This window comes from Lipomyces japonicus (assembly GCF_038497905.1).
Source record: "Lipomyces japonicus strain CBS 7319 unplaced genomic scaffold V1514scaffold_21, whole genome shotgun sequence".
Classification (NCBI taxonomy): Eukaryota; Fungi; Ascomycota; class Lipomycetes; order Lipomycetales; family Lipomycetaceae; genus Lipomyces; species Lipomyces japonicus.
The window spans coordinates 191,351-204,394 of record NW_027117833.1 but is presented as its reverse complement, the minus strand read 5'-3'; the positions used below and the strand labels follow the sequence as shown (position 1 = coordinate 204,394).

General features: G+C 41.8%; 6 protein-coding genes across 6 annotated transcripts; 4 read left to right on the top strand and 2 right to left on the bottom strand.

Moving 5' to 3' along the window:
• Window position 1: 1 nt before the first annotated feature.
• Window positions 2-1,252, top strand: V1514DRAFT_320269 (pseudouridine synthase; the record flags this gene model as incomplete). The annotated part of the gene is made up of 3 exons (XM_066925993.1): window positions 2-253; window positions 330-484; window positions 541-1,252. 3 exons carry the CDS (start codon window positions 2-4, stop codon window positions 1,250-1,252), a joined length of 1,119 nt encoding a protein of 372 aa, XP_066783205.1.
• A 34-nt stretch (window positions 1,253-1,286) lies between these two features.
• Window positions 1,287-2,840, bottom strand: V1514DRAFT_331619 (Decaprenyl diphosphate synthase-like protein). Its single transcript, XM_066927713.1, has 4 exons — window positions 2,082-2,840; window positions 1,891-2,028; window positions 1,692-1,832; window positions 1,287-1,641 (listed from the first exon to the last, which is right to left on the bottom strand). The coding sequence occupies exons 1-4, from the start codon at window positions 2,680-2,682 to the stop codon at window positions 1,454-1,456; spliced, it is 1,068 nt and encodes a 355-aa protein (XP_066783204.1). The 5' UTR covers window positions 2,683-2,840; the 3' UTR covers window positions 1,287-1,453.
• Window positions 2,841-2,900: 60 nt separating this feature from the next.
• On the bottom strand, window positions 2,901-6,183 carry V1514DRAFT_331617 (Spb1 C-terminal domain-containing protein). The gene is made up of 4 exons (XM_066927712.1): window positions 5,949-6,183; window positions 5,666-5,894; window positions 5,487-5,591; window positions 2,901-5,423 (listed from the first exon to the last, which is right to left on the bottom strand). The coding sequence occupies exons 2-4, from the start codon at window positions 5,732-5,734 to the stop codon at window positions 2,994-2,996; spliced, it is 2,604 nt and encodes an 867-aa protein (XP_066783203.1). The 5' UTR covers window positions 5,735-5,894; window positions 5,949-6,183; the 3' UTR covers window positions 2,901-2,993.
• Window positions 6,184-6,463: 280 nt separating this feature from the next.
• V1514DRAFT_281182 (PRELI-like family-domain-containing protein) lies at window positions 6,464-7,082 on the top strand (the record flags this gene model as incomplete). The annotated part of the gene is made up of 2 exons (XM_066925063.1): window positions 6,464-6,511; window positions 6,573-7,082. 2 exons carry the CDS (start codon window positions 6,464-6,466, stop codon window positions 7,080-7,082), a joined length of 558 nt encoding a protein of 185 aa, XP_066783202.1.
• Window positions 7,083-7,981: 899 nt separating this feature from the next.
• Window positions 7,982-9,570, top strand: V1514DRAFT_367953 (uncharacterized protein). The gene is made up of 3 exons (XM_066929888.1): window positions 7,982-8,228; window positions 8,278-9,290; window positions 9,367-9,570. Exons 2-3 carry the CDS (start codon window positions 8,320-8,322, stop codon window positions 9,428-9,430), a joined length of 1,035 nt encoding a protein of 344 aa, XP_066783201.1. The 5' UTR covers window positions 7,982-8,228; window positions 8,278-8,319; the 3' UTR covers window positions 9,431-9,570.
• A 112-nt stretch (window positions 9,571-9,682) lies between these two features.
• V1514DRAFT_352519 (uncharacterized protein) lies at window positions 9,683-12,886 on the top strand. The gene is made up of 2 exons (XM_066929500.1): window positions 9,683-10,769; window positions 10,829-12,886. The coding sequence occupies exons 1-2, from the start codon at window positions 9,826-9,828 to the stop codon at window positions 12,654-12,656; spliced, it is 2,772 nt and encodes a 923-aa protein (XP_066783200.1). The 5' UTR covers window positions 9,683-9,825; the 3' UTR covers window positions 12,657-12,886.
• Window positions 12,887-13,044: the final 158 nt, after the last annotated feature.

Genomic DNA, 13,044 nt, shown 5'->3' with positions numbered 1-13,044 from the left:
AATGGAAGGCATTTTTGCTGTCGAGAAACCGACCGGCATCACGTCCGCCAAGTACGTAGTCAAGGTGCAAAACTTGTTGGCCAAGGATAAATCATTTATCGACCGCAAGGAACTTAAATATCGCAAGCGGAAAAGATTACCACCAGTGAAAATTGGTCATGGCGGAACTCTTGATCCATGTGCGGATGGCATTTTAATTTTGGGAATCAACGGCGGCACGAAAAGATTGACCGAATTTCTTGAATCCGCCAAGGTAAGAAGAGAACTCATTAACAACCAAAACCAGAACAAGACAATGTAGTAAATTACTAATATAATTAATTTTTCAGACCTACCAAGTAATTGCTTTACTTGGATCATCCACAACCACGTACGACAGCGAGGGTGCCATCATGGAGCGCGCTTCGTGGGAAGACATCACTACGGAGAAGATTGATTCCATTCTTTCAAACTTCCGTGGCGAAATCTACCAGATTCCACCAATGTATTTTATTATTATTATCATTTGCCTTGGAATGCTTCAACTAACTCTGGCCTAAGCTACTCGGCCATCAAGATCGGCGGTACCGCGCTTTACGACTACGCCCGCAACAGCGAAGCTCTGCCGCGTGCGATTTCACCCAGAAAAGTCACTATTTACGATCTCAACCTTCTTGGCACACTAACCACTGATCACGCTTACGTCGCGCCTACTCGAGATGCCACTGATCAAGAAAAGGATCAAGAAGCCGTGTTTCGAGCTGCCGGGTTGAACGAATTGGTCAAGCTCGGAAACCAGTACGCGCAACTTGAACTCGATCAACTTGGCCAATCATTGGATAACGTGACCGAGCGAGCCAAGCAATTGATCAGCAAACGAGAAGAACAAGACAAGGAAAAGGAAGATTCGGGCAAGATCCAGGACGACGACAACAAGGCTGGCGATGACAAAATTGTTGAGCCTGTCGCGCCCGAGCTTTCAACTTCTACAAGACCGCCCGTTTTTGAATTCACTGCAACGGTATCTTCGGGTACGTATATCCGTTCATTAGTTCACGATTTGGCAAATGCTTTAGGTACAAAGGCCCATGTCGTAAAACTCACTCGAGTGAAACAAGGAGATTGGGAATTGGGCAAGAACGTTATCCCGCATCAGGAAATTTCTAACAGGCCCTTCGAAGAATGGGCACCCAAAATCAAGCATTACCTTGCCAACGGGCCATTAGCTGAGTACGAAAGTGACGACCAGTCATCAAAAATAGAAGATAGTTGAATAACTATTATAATATTTATTATTATTATTATTATTATTATTATTATTATTTTGTTTCTTTTTAAATTTTAAGCAACTAATACATACATACATACGCCATAACTATCTATAATATTCATAAAGAAATGCAAACCAAAGCAAATAGTCAAATGATCTAGCCAAAGAAAGACAAATACAAATTTTTTAAAAGGAAAAAAAAAATTATCGGCCAACGTTGATTTTGCATTTTGCAAATCGCTGAATGCCGCGCAAAAATACACTGTAAGTCACCGCGTCATTGTACGGCGCATGATAGATTTCTGATAAGCGAACTTGCCACGGTGGGAATCCTTCTAAATCAAGATCAGGCCCAAATATTACAACAAGATCAGGCTCATCAATAACAAGTTCTGACTCGGTTAGCTAAAATTAGAATCTATTTTTGATTAATCAAACGTACTTGTGGCCCATGAGTTCACATAGTCAACTGTAACTTCTTCATGCTTCAACAACCCTTTTTCTGCATTCTTGGCAAATTTTCGGGTAAGGTCAACCAGAAACTGACGTCCGTCATCATGAGAGATAAAATTGACCGTAATATCTGCAACCAGTCTTAGTAAGCTTTAGGAAAAAAATAATGATAATAAACTTGAACTCACCAGGAGTCGTGTTTTCAGGATACCACGTATTTTCATGAGGCGTATGAAGCTGAATCACCGGTGTTTTATTGCCATAGTATAATTGTAAAGTCTCATTTATGGCCTTGTACGTTTGCTCATGCAATTTGTTTAATTTTCCTGAGAAATGAGTCAACCAGGGGCGGGTTTAAGAAAATTGTTAAATGACCTACCATCCTTTTCGTACACGGTTAACTTGTTAACACCTGCGCCGAGAGACCATGACACGACATCGGCCACGTCGTCCGTCAATCGTTCAATCCCGCTGCCTTCTTCACTATCTTCGAATTTAAGAATTATGGCCACGTGTTCAGGCAACTTTGCTAGGCCTTTGATATCTTGCTGGATCAGCTGAGGCGTGCGATGATGATGATATAGGAAAGCCAGAAGATTATTTTTAACAACAAAATATTGCCGAATGACAAAGAAATAAAAGCTGAGCAACACATGAAGAAATATCAGGATTGAATGATAAAAATGGAACACCGCTAACTGCACCAGCGTGGTCGGCCTGATGGTCGGCCTGGTGCCCACGGGAACAAGGTTTGACACCAAAAACTCTCGCACCAAGCTCAAGATCGCCTTGGATCGTTTGGACCGCCGACCCTGCGTCGAATTGGTGACGGTCGCATTCGTTTTGTTGCTCATGCCTGGCGAAGATGACGTTGGCTGGATGTTGTCTCGAGGCTTGGTGCTCTTGAAATAGGGAGCAGGCACAGCAGTTGCAAGATCCGAGGCCGAGGCTGAATCCGACAAAGCAGAAAAAGACGGCATATTTATATTTATATTTCTGGCCTCTGCCTTCTGATGCTGCTTGTCCCACTCACTCGCTCACGTAGTAACAGCGTCAGCGTCTTTGCTTTGCTTTGCACGTTATATATATAGTAAGCTTGCCACGGCTGTTACCCGGACTGCACTTTGCGATCTGTTCTTCTGTAGCTCATTACATAAGCACAAGAAAACATTAGTTACCAGAAAAAATTGTTCAAGCAGTCTCACTTCAACAAAAACTGATGTAGCGTCAAGCTGCGTTTTATTTGTTTATATGCTACATATACATACATGCTAGTACCTTAACCAATGTATCATTTTTTACTCTTCCGTTTGATTGCTCTCATCTCCTTTTTCATTCGACCGTCCACCATCTTGTAGCGACCCTTGACACCCTTTGGTCGACCCAAAATACCTCTGTTCACGCCTCTGGCAACCACGACCTTAATCTCGGGCTTGGCTGTCTTCTTCGTAGCTTTTCGCATCAACTTCTGAATGCTCTCTGCTTTATCTTTTTCGGACTTGTTCGGGTCATCAACAATGATATCGGACTTCTTGCGCAATTTCTCCAGCTTGCGAGCCGCCTTCATCTTCTTGCGAGCCCGGGCTTCTTCTACTTTCTTGATCGGTCTCGCATTCAATGCTCGCAGTTTTGATTGAATCGCAGCCGCAGCCTCGGCACTGATCGGCCGGATCGGCTTGCTAAACCTGTCCTCGTCATCCAAAAACCACTGCGGCAGTCCATCCCGATCACGAAGCGAATACCGGTTGTACGAGTCGTCAATAATGTCAGTCTTGGATTTTTCCTTAAGCGCAACTTGATGGGCCAGCGTCATGGCTTCGGCAGTGATGATGTCGATACTGGGTCCATGACCTGACCCGTCTCCGTTGCCGTCTTCATCGTTATCGTCATCTTCGTCCCATTTCGACTTCTTGTCCTTCTGGGGAGCCTTGACAATCTCAAACGATGACTTCTTGTCATTCTTTTCACCATCTTCTTCGCCGCCTTGGTCCTTATGTTGACCGTTCTGCTTCTCGTTTCGAAGTTGAATAATTTTATTAATGGCATTATCAGAGTCGTCACTATCAGACTCCATCCCGTCAATACCTTCAAACACGGATTGACTGAAAAACTTGTGCGCATCCTTGCTTAATCCATTAACCTTGGCATCACTTCTTTCCAAATTGGTCAATAACTTGTTCTTTTTGACCCTAGGCTGTTGCTGTTCGTCATCGTCATCATCGTCATCAAAAGGTTCATCTTCTGATCGGTAATCTTCGTCAAACTTTAGACTATCATCGTCATCATCGTCATCACCTTCCGAATCTGAATCGGGCTCTTCAAATCCGTTCCATTCAGTATCTGAATTCTCCTCTCTTGCTTTTTTTGCACGGTATTTCGTATCATTCTCTGCTCGTTGAGTTTGATACATTTCGTACATGTTATCCATCTCTTCTTCCAGTCGGTCAGCATCCGCATCACTATCTTCGCCAACTTCAATTTCCTCGTGCTCGTTTTTCTTCTTGTCCTCGTTAGTCACGATAATGTTCATCTTGCCCTTCGACAACGTCTCCAGTTGGCCACTCTTTTCCACATCTTTCAAACTAAACAAGGAATCAGCGCCAACTTGAGCAGCTTCGATACCAATATCCATCGGCGTAACCATGCCCATCTGCATCCTAATAATTTCCTTTTGCCGTTGCTCATTTCTTTTCCGTCGATCACGTTTTCTTGAAGCAGCTTCCTTGTCTTGCAAATCATCGAGTTCTTTTTCAATTTTTTCTTCTTCCGTTAATTTGCTGTCTGGATCTTCTTCTGGTTCTTCGTCTTCAACCTTGTCAAGTCCAATTAATGATCGACATTTCGATCTCCATTTCAGTAATGCCCTAAAATCTTTCTTTCCGAGTACTTTTAGATCCCGGCATAATTCTTTTAACTCCGGAGTTGTCTCTTCTGCCTTGCGAACAATTTTTAATTGCTTCTGCAAATCTTCTTCACTCTCTGGTGGCTGTTCACGTTCATCCTGATTTTCATTTTCTTCATCGTTTTTCTGTTTCTTCTCTATCTTTGGAATATCCCAAGTAAACTGTGACATTGATCCCAAGGACGCAATAGGATCCACTCCTTTAATGTATTCTAAAACTGACACGGTTTTAAATTGAGTATAATTCCCTTCTTCGTAACCATCTCTCTTGCGCTTTTTCTTTTCGGGATTGTATACCTTGGCTTCATAGTTTGGTGTTGGATCTGTCAGGTCTTCAAAAACAGCTCTGGGATCAAGAAATTTGGGATCCATCTTTTTTGGAGCTTTAAATCCTCGACAAACAACAAAAATTTCTGCAGAAACATTACGTGATGCCGGAGGCTTCGTGGCTTCGACTTTGTTAAACAGTTGATTAAAAACCCACATCAAGTTGTTGTAATCTTTTGATCTGAAAACTTTGGTAACAAATATTCCTCCCGGCATTAAAAACTCGGTGGCTAGTTTGAGAGATTGCAGCACAAGCTCGGATTGAGTGAACGCATCCTGCACCCATGCAGTACCAACGTTAGGAGCACCGTCATGAAGGACACAATCTGCTTTCCATGTTTTAAGATATTGTCGTAATTGAGCACGGCACTTATCTGAAGTAATATCCTCTTGAAAAGAAATAACGTTTGAAATAGGCTTTATCGGCGCAAGATCAACACCGACGATTAATGAATTTGGTGGACATAGATTCGCTGCAACTTGACACCATGACTACCAATCAGTTAGTATATATATATATATACATATACATATACAATAATGCAAAATACTTACACCCGGAGCAGCACAGAGATCAATAACCACTTTTGATTTTTCAAGAAAGTTTCCGTATTTCTGGTTGATTTGCAAAATCTTGAAAGCAGCACGAGCTCGATACCCCTAAAAAAACAAAAATGGTTTATAATCAGCATGCAACAATACCAAAATGCGATTTAAAATTTCTTTGTACATACCTTCTCTTTCGCAAGTCGATAATATTGATCTAAACGACCTTTTCCAAACTTCTTTTGAGTCTTTCCCATTGTATTCCTTGATGAAGAAGAAGACCCGGCTGTGGTTGATATGCTCCCTCTGGAGAAGATTTTTTTTTCTCCCCCAAGTTGGGAGGAACACTAAGACGACAGGGTAATTTACGCTGCCATACACATACATACATGGTGCGGCTCAGATGTTATCCCTGACCTGAATGACTCAGCACAAAAGCAATTGCTGCGTAATCACGTACAAGGTACCCACCCAATGATCAAATGGACAAACTTGATACTGCTGTCCATCATCATCTGACGCAATGTATTGCTATCTAGTTCTTAACGGTTGGTTATGTGCCGATTGACTGTGCGATGTGAGAATTTATGGTTTTTCCAGCAGATCGGTGGTATTACACCTTATAATGTTATCCACACCGCAATTTGAACGTTGTGTTTTTCCGCATTTTTCTGCGTTGCCAGTAATACACGTCAACAAGTTACCCTGCCAGATTGCATGTGAAAACTCTGATTGTATGGCTGCGACGCCATTTACCCGGCCTTTTTGTTACCTTACTTCCGCCCGCTTTTTTTCGCTCGCCCGGGACGATCCGTAAAAGTAAAAGTTCTCGCGTGCGCATTATTCTTGCATTTTTTTTCGCCTCCAATTCGCCTTATAAATAGTATACACGAATTCTTTGCAATTAATTGGCATTCTCCATTCTTTCTTTTTTTCTCCTTTGGATAGACTTCATTTTTGTTTTGGATTTTGTCTTTCATCTCATCATGAAGTTTTTTTCCTCACAGTGCCACTTCGATTATAACTGGGAACACGTACGTTTGTTGTTGTCGTTCTTTTAAGTGGGACCGAAACTAACTGTTTTTTTTGTACCAGGTCTCTGCATCAACGTGGAAAAAATACCCTAATGAGATGTCGACTCATGTAGTTGCTGTCGATGTTCTTAGACGGGAAATTAATCCCACAACTGGTGTTCTGACGACAGAACGTTTGATTACCTGCAAGCAGAGCATTCCCAGCTGGCTGCTTGCCCTCGTCGGTGGCAGAGACGTTTCATATGTTCGTGAGGTGTCTGAAGTCGATCCGTTCAAAAAGACATTGACCTTGCGATCGGTTAATTTGACCATGAACCATCTCTTAAGCGTGCAGGAGACCGTGACCTACCAACCTGACAAGATCAACCCGGAAAAGACCGTTTTTGACCAGCACGCTCGAATTGAAGCCTACGCCACGTTTCAGAGACTTTGCAATAAAATAGAGGAATGGTCTGTTGAACGATTTAAACAAAACGCTCAGCTCGGACGGATTGGATTCGAAGCAGTGCTCAAGCGATTGGCTGACACCGTTCCCGACAAGCTGTTTCAAGGTGAAAAGGCAAGCCTGTAAAACGATAAATCAGTTTTGATGATCTTAAAATACTGCAATTATTATTCTTTTTTTTTTTTTTTTTTTATGAAAACGAAGAATTTTTTTTCAGATAAACATGCATATTCTTCGCTTTGCCAAAGCAATTTAATTCATTGGCCAGGCAATTACCTGGTTAGCTGCCATCCAGCTCCTCTCATCTGCTTCTTGATGCATACTCTTCACAAGTTCTCTTTTTTTCTCGGGCGCATAGGTTTCAAAAAATTTTTAGACGATTGTTTTTAGATTGTTTGGGTTTGCTTTATTCTTTTTTTTTTTTTCGGCGACCCACTTAGTTGTATTTATTACCGGCTTGATTCTTTATTGACTCTAAAATGTACATACATTGGATGCATAATATTTTTCTCTATATAAAAAGTTTAATAGCATATATATCAAACATTTGTCTGATTGATTGATTGATAACAAATGCGTTACATAAATGCGATTGAAACGTTTTGTGGGATGGACCCTGCTTTTGTTAGATGCTACTTCATTTGGCAGCACAGATCACAATTTTGCTTTTTGCAATCCATTGCATTAATTGCATTAAGTATTGCTGGTAATAAAGACAAATGTCTCATAACTTCAGCAAATTGAACTGTACAGTTCTGATCTAGTCATCAATAAATATTTAACAACTCCAGGCTTTATTAAACGATACTACAATAATCAAGTTTCCGGTTTTAAAATCATTTTATTTATCTTCATGACCATCGCGTACATGAAATGGTGACATTTAAAATTTATCATCTAAATTAACGTCAGAATATTAAAAGTAATCTGTGTCATATAGAAGAGCCATGTTGTTTGGGGGTTACTTAGTTCATGGTGAGATTAACGCCGCTTAATGCACTAAGCGAAAACTTGAAGTAAATTACGTAACATTACTTTAGGCTGGAAAAAGTTTTTGCTCGAACTAATTAAAGTTTGAAGATTAGTTTTGCTCCCAAGACCTTGAAAAAAATATTAGGAGACCTAAATTCATATGAAGAGCACTTTTTTCACACTGAAAAAGCAGGCAGTCATTTACTTTGGCTACCAATTCGGATTAAAAAGGAGGAAACACAAAAGAAGTGGGTTTTTTTGGTTTTTTTAAAACAACAGACAATTAATACTTTCTTTCAAGTAAGATCTTATTAATTTATTGTTTTCTTCTGGGAGCTAAACCTAGTAGTCATTGTTTTAGACAGGAAATTTTCTTCTAAATTTGAAGTAAATGAGCACGTCGGCTCAAGCCTCGAGTCAGCCGCCGGTCCCTCGGAGGACTTCAATTAGCAAGGATTTATTAACAGGGATTCCTAAAATTGAAGATCTGGTTGGATCTTCAGAAAACAGCATAAAGAAACGCGAGCCTCCGGTGGAAGAGGCTTCAGATCAGGAGTCAAAACGAGTTTGTATTGACGATGAACAAAATATTGCAAAGCGCACAACGATCGCTACCGGTACTGATGTTATAAGTAGTACTGGGGAGCAATTAATGTTACCTAATAATCAGCAATCACAACTGCAACCACAGCAACAGCTGAATTCTCCAGAACACGATATTGACTTCGGACCCCTAGTTGGAGGTGGAGTTGATGAATGCGATGACGATGTGCCAGAAGACTTTGAATGGCTCGATAATCTTGTTGCTAATGCGCCTGGCATGTGTGATAAGTCAAACGAGCAAGAAAGGCTTACGCCTCCCTACGATGGATCAAATCAGCGAACTCCAACCATGACCGCAAGTGCGGCCGCACCAGGCGAAGTCGAGGCACCTCTTCCTACGCCACCGGCAACGGCTTCCCAATTACCATCACCAGCCGCGAAACCTATGCTGATTAAAGAAGTTGAAAAGGTTTCAGTTCCTGGTATTACATTTAACGTCTCCAAAAACATATCTGAAGTCAAGTCACGGATTATAAACACTCACTCACTAATGACAACTTACGCTGCCATGAAATCTGCTTACACCCAGGTTTGCGCGTTATCAAAATCGCTGACAACACAGCTTGCAACAACTAAAAAATCAATATCGGAACTGGAAAAGAAAAATGTTCAACTTGCGGTGTTGGCTAAAGCGAGAGGCAAAAAAATTGAAGAATTAACAGGCATCATAAAATCCCTGCCGGATCAGGGTGAGATTTTGAGAAGCATAAATGAGCTAGAAGCTGAAGTAGCAGCTAAAGATAAAGAGCTAGAAGCTTTGTAAGTTTGATTACAATTGTTTTTTTTTTTTTTTTTTTTTTTTTTAATTTAAGGACTCTATTAATTGGTGATTTAGAAGGAATATGCTTTTAGGCCAAACCGCACCTAACGACGCAGAATGTGTTATCCTAGATACTTAAAAACCTCGCTACGATATTGTTGGCCCATTGGCCTTATTAATGCATTTAACAAAAGCTGTATTTTTTTTAAAAAAAAAACAAAAACCACTTCTATGTAAGTGTTTGGAGTATGTAAATAATATATATATAATAACGACGTGCATTTTGTAAAAAAAAATGTTAATGCTGTAATATACGTAGCTCGTTCTTAAATATCCGCACCTTCAAATTTTTGCTTCTCAAGTCCCAATTTACTTCCCAAGTAACATTGAAGATCCAAAGAGCGATATAAACCTGGGCCGGCGCAGATCACGTTATAAATAATTCACATCACACAAAATATTGGCGCGTTAAAGAATATTTTTACTGGCTAGATCCCAGTGGGGACACAGAAACGACGCATATTTGGTCTACAAATGACTTCCTCCCCAGGCGCGTTTCCGGCGACGTTGTCCTCGATCGGGTTGCCAGCTGGGTTTGGTGGCGACGCAAGCATAGTAACAGTGACATCAACATCCACGCAAGCACAAGAATCAAAAGCAACGTCATCAGTAGTAGCAGAATATTCAACGGCTGCAGGCTTACCGAGTGCAAGGACTAATGGTCATCAATTAGACGCGTTTGGCGACGGCGACGTTTCTCGTCACCAATCACTATTAAATGATCATCATGCCTCATCGCTCATGGGCCGAAGTTCGGTACCGCCAACGACTCCGGCTAGCAGAATTATTTCGGAACACCAGCATGGGATCGTGAGCACTCCAGATACTCTGCCACCATCCGAGGCTTTTTTCAATCATCCGTCAGACTACGGCATTCATGACGCCGTCATGAATGACATTAATGGCAATCCACTTTACAGCCCTGATCCCCAACAAGCGAGTCAACAACATGGCAGTCATGGCTTTGAAGTCCATGATACCGTGACTCCAAAAGCCATTCAGCCTGAGTTGCCAACTATTCCAGCTACCGAGTCACGAATATCAGCTTATGCGCGACTAGACTTTGCATCATTTACATTTTACGTTCAGACCTTACAAGTTGTTATGGGTCGAAGAGTTGAAAGTCCAGGAAACGGAAGCAAGAATGGAAGCGCGTTTGGCACGCCGGCAGACAAGCCTGGTTCAAGGTCAAGAACTCCATCGAAGAGTAATGCGTCAGAAAGTGCCAGTAAACCGACAGGAGGTAATGGTACGATTGATGTTCATCTTGGTACAGCTAAAGCAATCTCACGTCGGCATGCAAAGATTTTTTACAATTTTGCAAATCAGAGATTTGAGTTCTCCGTGTTGGGCAGAAATGGCGCATTTGTCGATGATGTGTTTGTGGAAAAAGGTGCCACTGTACAATTAAACCATGGGTACGTCATTCGAGCAGATATACATATATAAATTGAATTCTTTCTAATGTCTTTTATAGGTCTCGCGTTCAGATTGGACAGATTGGATTTACTTTTTTACTTCCAAGTTCAGCGAACCTTACATCCGGAGATACTACGCCTACGCAAACAATGAGACCAGCTGATGCGATCTCGATGCGTGATGGTTCATCGATTCAGTCATTATCTATAGGCTCCACGCCTGCTCCAGAGTCACAACTACCGCCAGTCAAGGAAGAAATTCCTCTTGAACAACCCGCGGAAAAGAACGAGTACGATCATCTTTTCATCGAACCAGATGGCGAAGATATGGCAATTGCTGCTTCCATCTTAGAACACAACAAACAGCATGGCGAACAGACTATGGAGAGCCATGCGTCAGAGTTTAGTTTGTTAGATCTTGCAGGCAAAACCCTGGAACAAATTCCGGATATCATAGCAAAGGAAGTGGCCGCCATGCCGCATAGCGTGTCGGCATCACCAGTACCAGAATCAAAGCCAACAGGCATAACTACTCCGCGTCCAAAGAAACGTCAAGAGAAACGACATCCGACCCCGCCATCACCCTCACAAATTCCACCTGAATACAGAGAAAAACCGCCAAATTCATATTCAAGCCTTATTGAAGTTTCGTTACGAACTTTTGCTACGGAACGAGGCATGTCTCTTTCGGATATATATCAGGCGATTCAAGAGCTATTTCCTTACTACCGATATGCTCCTTATGGATGGCAAAATTCGGTACGACACAATCTTTCACTAAACAAACTGTTTGTCAAGATTGCCAAGGAAGGAAAAGGTTGGCTTTGGGGATTAGATGAAGAGCTATTTAAAGAGAAGGAAGCAAAGAAAAACAGGCCATTAGCTCGTGAGCGGCGAGAACAAGAACGACGAGAAAAACGAGAACGTGAGAAGAAAGAAAAAGAAGAGCGAGAACGGAAACAAAAGGAAGAAAAAGAGAGGATAGAGAAAGAGAGGAAGGAGAAGGAAAGGTTGGAAAAAGAACGCAAGGAAAAAGAACAGGCAGAAAAGAGGAAATCATTGGCTGCTCTTGCTGCTGCTGCTGCTGCTTCCAAACCACCGGTAGCTACGCCAGCCAAATCTGCTACACCCAGAACGACAAAGCCAAAAGTTCTCGGGGTTGCACCATCGATCAGCAAGACTCAGGGCAAGAATCCAACCTTCAGCAAAGAAGCTTTGAATGCTTTAAAGGCATTACAGCAAACTATTTTAACTGCCCAAAAGCAAGCAGATAGTAAGAACTCTCAAAGCCCAACCCCGGGCCCCGGAACTCCAAGCGAGCAACCACATACGCCACTGCCTTCATCAACTGCTCTGAATAGTCTTGGACGAACTTCATCTCCTGCACCCATTACACCTGTTGCAAGGTCAGGGCAACAAGCAAATGCACAGGCTGCAGCATTGGCAAAGGCGATTGTGGCCAGTTTGGCAAAAAAAATTAACACGCCATCGGCGGCAGGGGGAGCAAAGCCAACAAAGCCAACCGCGGCACCAGGTACAGGAACAGTTACAACAAAGTCTGCATCAATTGCGGTATCCACAACTGCGGCATTAACAGCACCAGCAACTGCGTTATTACCAGTACCAACGGCACCGGCAACAGCATTAACAGCGGTGCCAGCAACGCCAGTCGCACTAGCAGCGCCTTCAAAAGTGGCAGTGTCTCCATCTTCTGCTTTTTCGAAACCCTTGTTGTCCGCTAATTTGTCAGGTGTCGTTGCCACGCCGACAGCAAAACCCGTTCTGAACACCGCGGCGGTCAAAGCTGCTTTAGCTGCTGCTGCGGCAGCACAGAAAGCTAAAAGTGCAACTACTTCTACCGTAAATGGGGAAAATAACGGTGCCTAAAAGAAAAAAGTTTCTATTCCAAGTCTCAGTTTCGAATTTTTTTTAAGTTTGTTTTAATTACTTTATTTTTTTTTTTTTTTTGTTATAGATGGTATTGTTTTGGGATTGTGATTTACTCGGTCTCCCGGCGTTTTACTTTTTTTTGAGGCTTTTAAGTTGGTGTTCCATGTATTATATTACTGATTGAATGTGTTTATTTTTTACTTTTGTTTTTGGAGGACCATATAAAGAATTGTATTATTATTATTTAATTGATCTAGTTATAGTTAGAATTTGACTTGAGCTAGAGAACAAACGTCACGTGTTTAATATCATCAGCCACCCAACTATGAAGCTTCATTTAAAGTTAAATTAATCGAGATTAGAGTTTATCACACCACAGTCGTAA

Coding starts and splice junctions, on each gene's coding strand:
- V1514DRAFT_331619 (XM_066927713.1), bottom strand. CDS start 2,682: ATGCCGTCTTTTTCTGCTTTGTCGGATTCAGCCTCGGCCTCGGATCTT. Junction 1,833..1,890: donor TCCTGAAAACACGACTCCTG/GTGAGTTCAAGT, acceptor GACTGGTTGCAG/ATATTACGGTCAATTTTATC. Junction 1,642..1,691: donor TGTGAACTCATGGGCCACAA/GTACGTTTGATT, acceptor TAACCGAGTCAG/AACTTGTTATTGATGAGCCT.
- V1514DRAFT_331617 (XM_066927712.1), bottom strand. CDS start 5,734: ATGGGAAAGACTCAAAAGAAGTTTGGAAAAGGTCGTTTAGATCAATAT. Junction 5,592..5,665: donor ATCGACTTGCGAAAGAGAAG/GTATGTACAAAG, acceptor TTGTTTTTTTAG/GGGTATCGAGCTCGTGCTGC. Junction 5,424..5,486: donor ATCTCTGTGCTGCTCCGGGT/GTAAGTATTTTG, acceptor ACTGATTGGTAG/TCATGGTGTCAAGTTGCAGC.
- V1514DRAFT_352519 (XM_066929500.1), top strand. CDS start 9,826: ATGACTTCCTCCCCAGGCGCGTTTCCGGCGACGTTGTCCTCGATCGGG. Junction 10,770..10,828: donor ACTGTACAATTAAACCATGG/GTACGTCATTCG, acceptor TGTCTTTTATAG/GTCTCGCGTTCAGATTGGAC.
- V1514DRAFT_367953 (XM_066929888.1), top strand. CDS start 8,320: ATGAGCACGTCGGCTCAAGCCTCGAGTCAGCCGCCGGTCCCTCGGAGG. Junction 9,291..9,366: donor GATAAAGAGCTAGAAGCTTT/GTAAGTTTGATT, acceptor TTGGTGATTTAG/AAGGAATATGCTTTTAGGCC.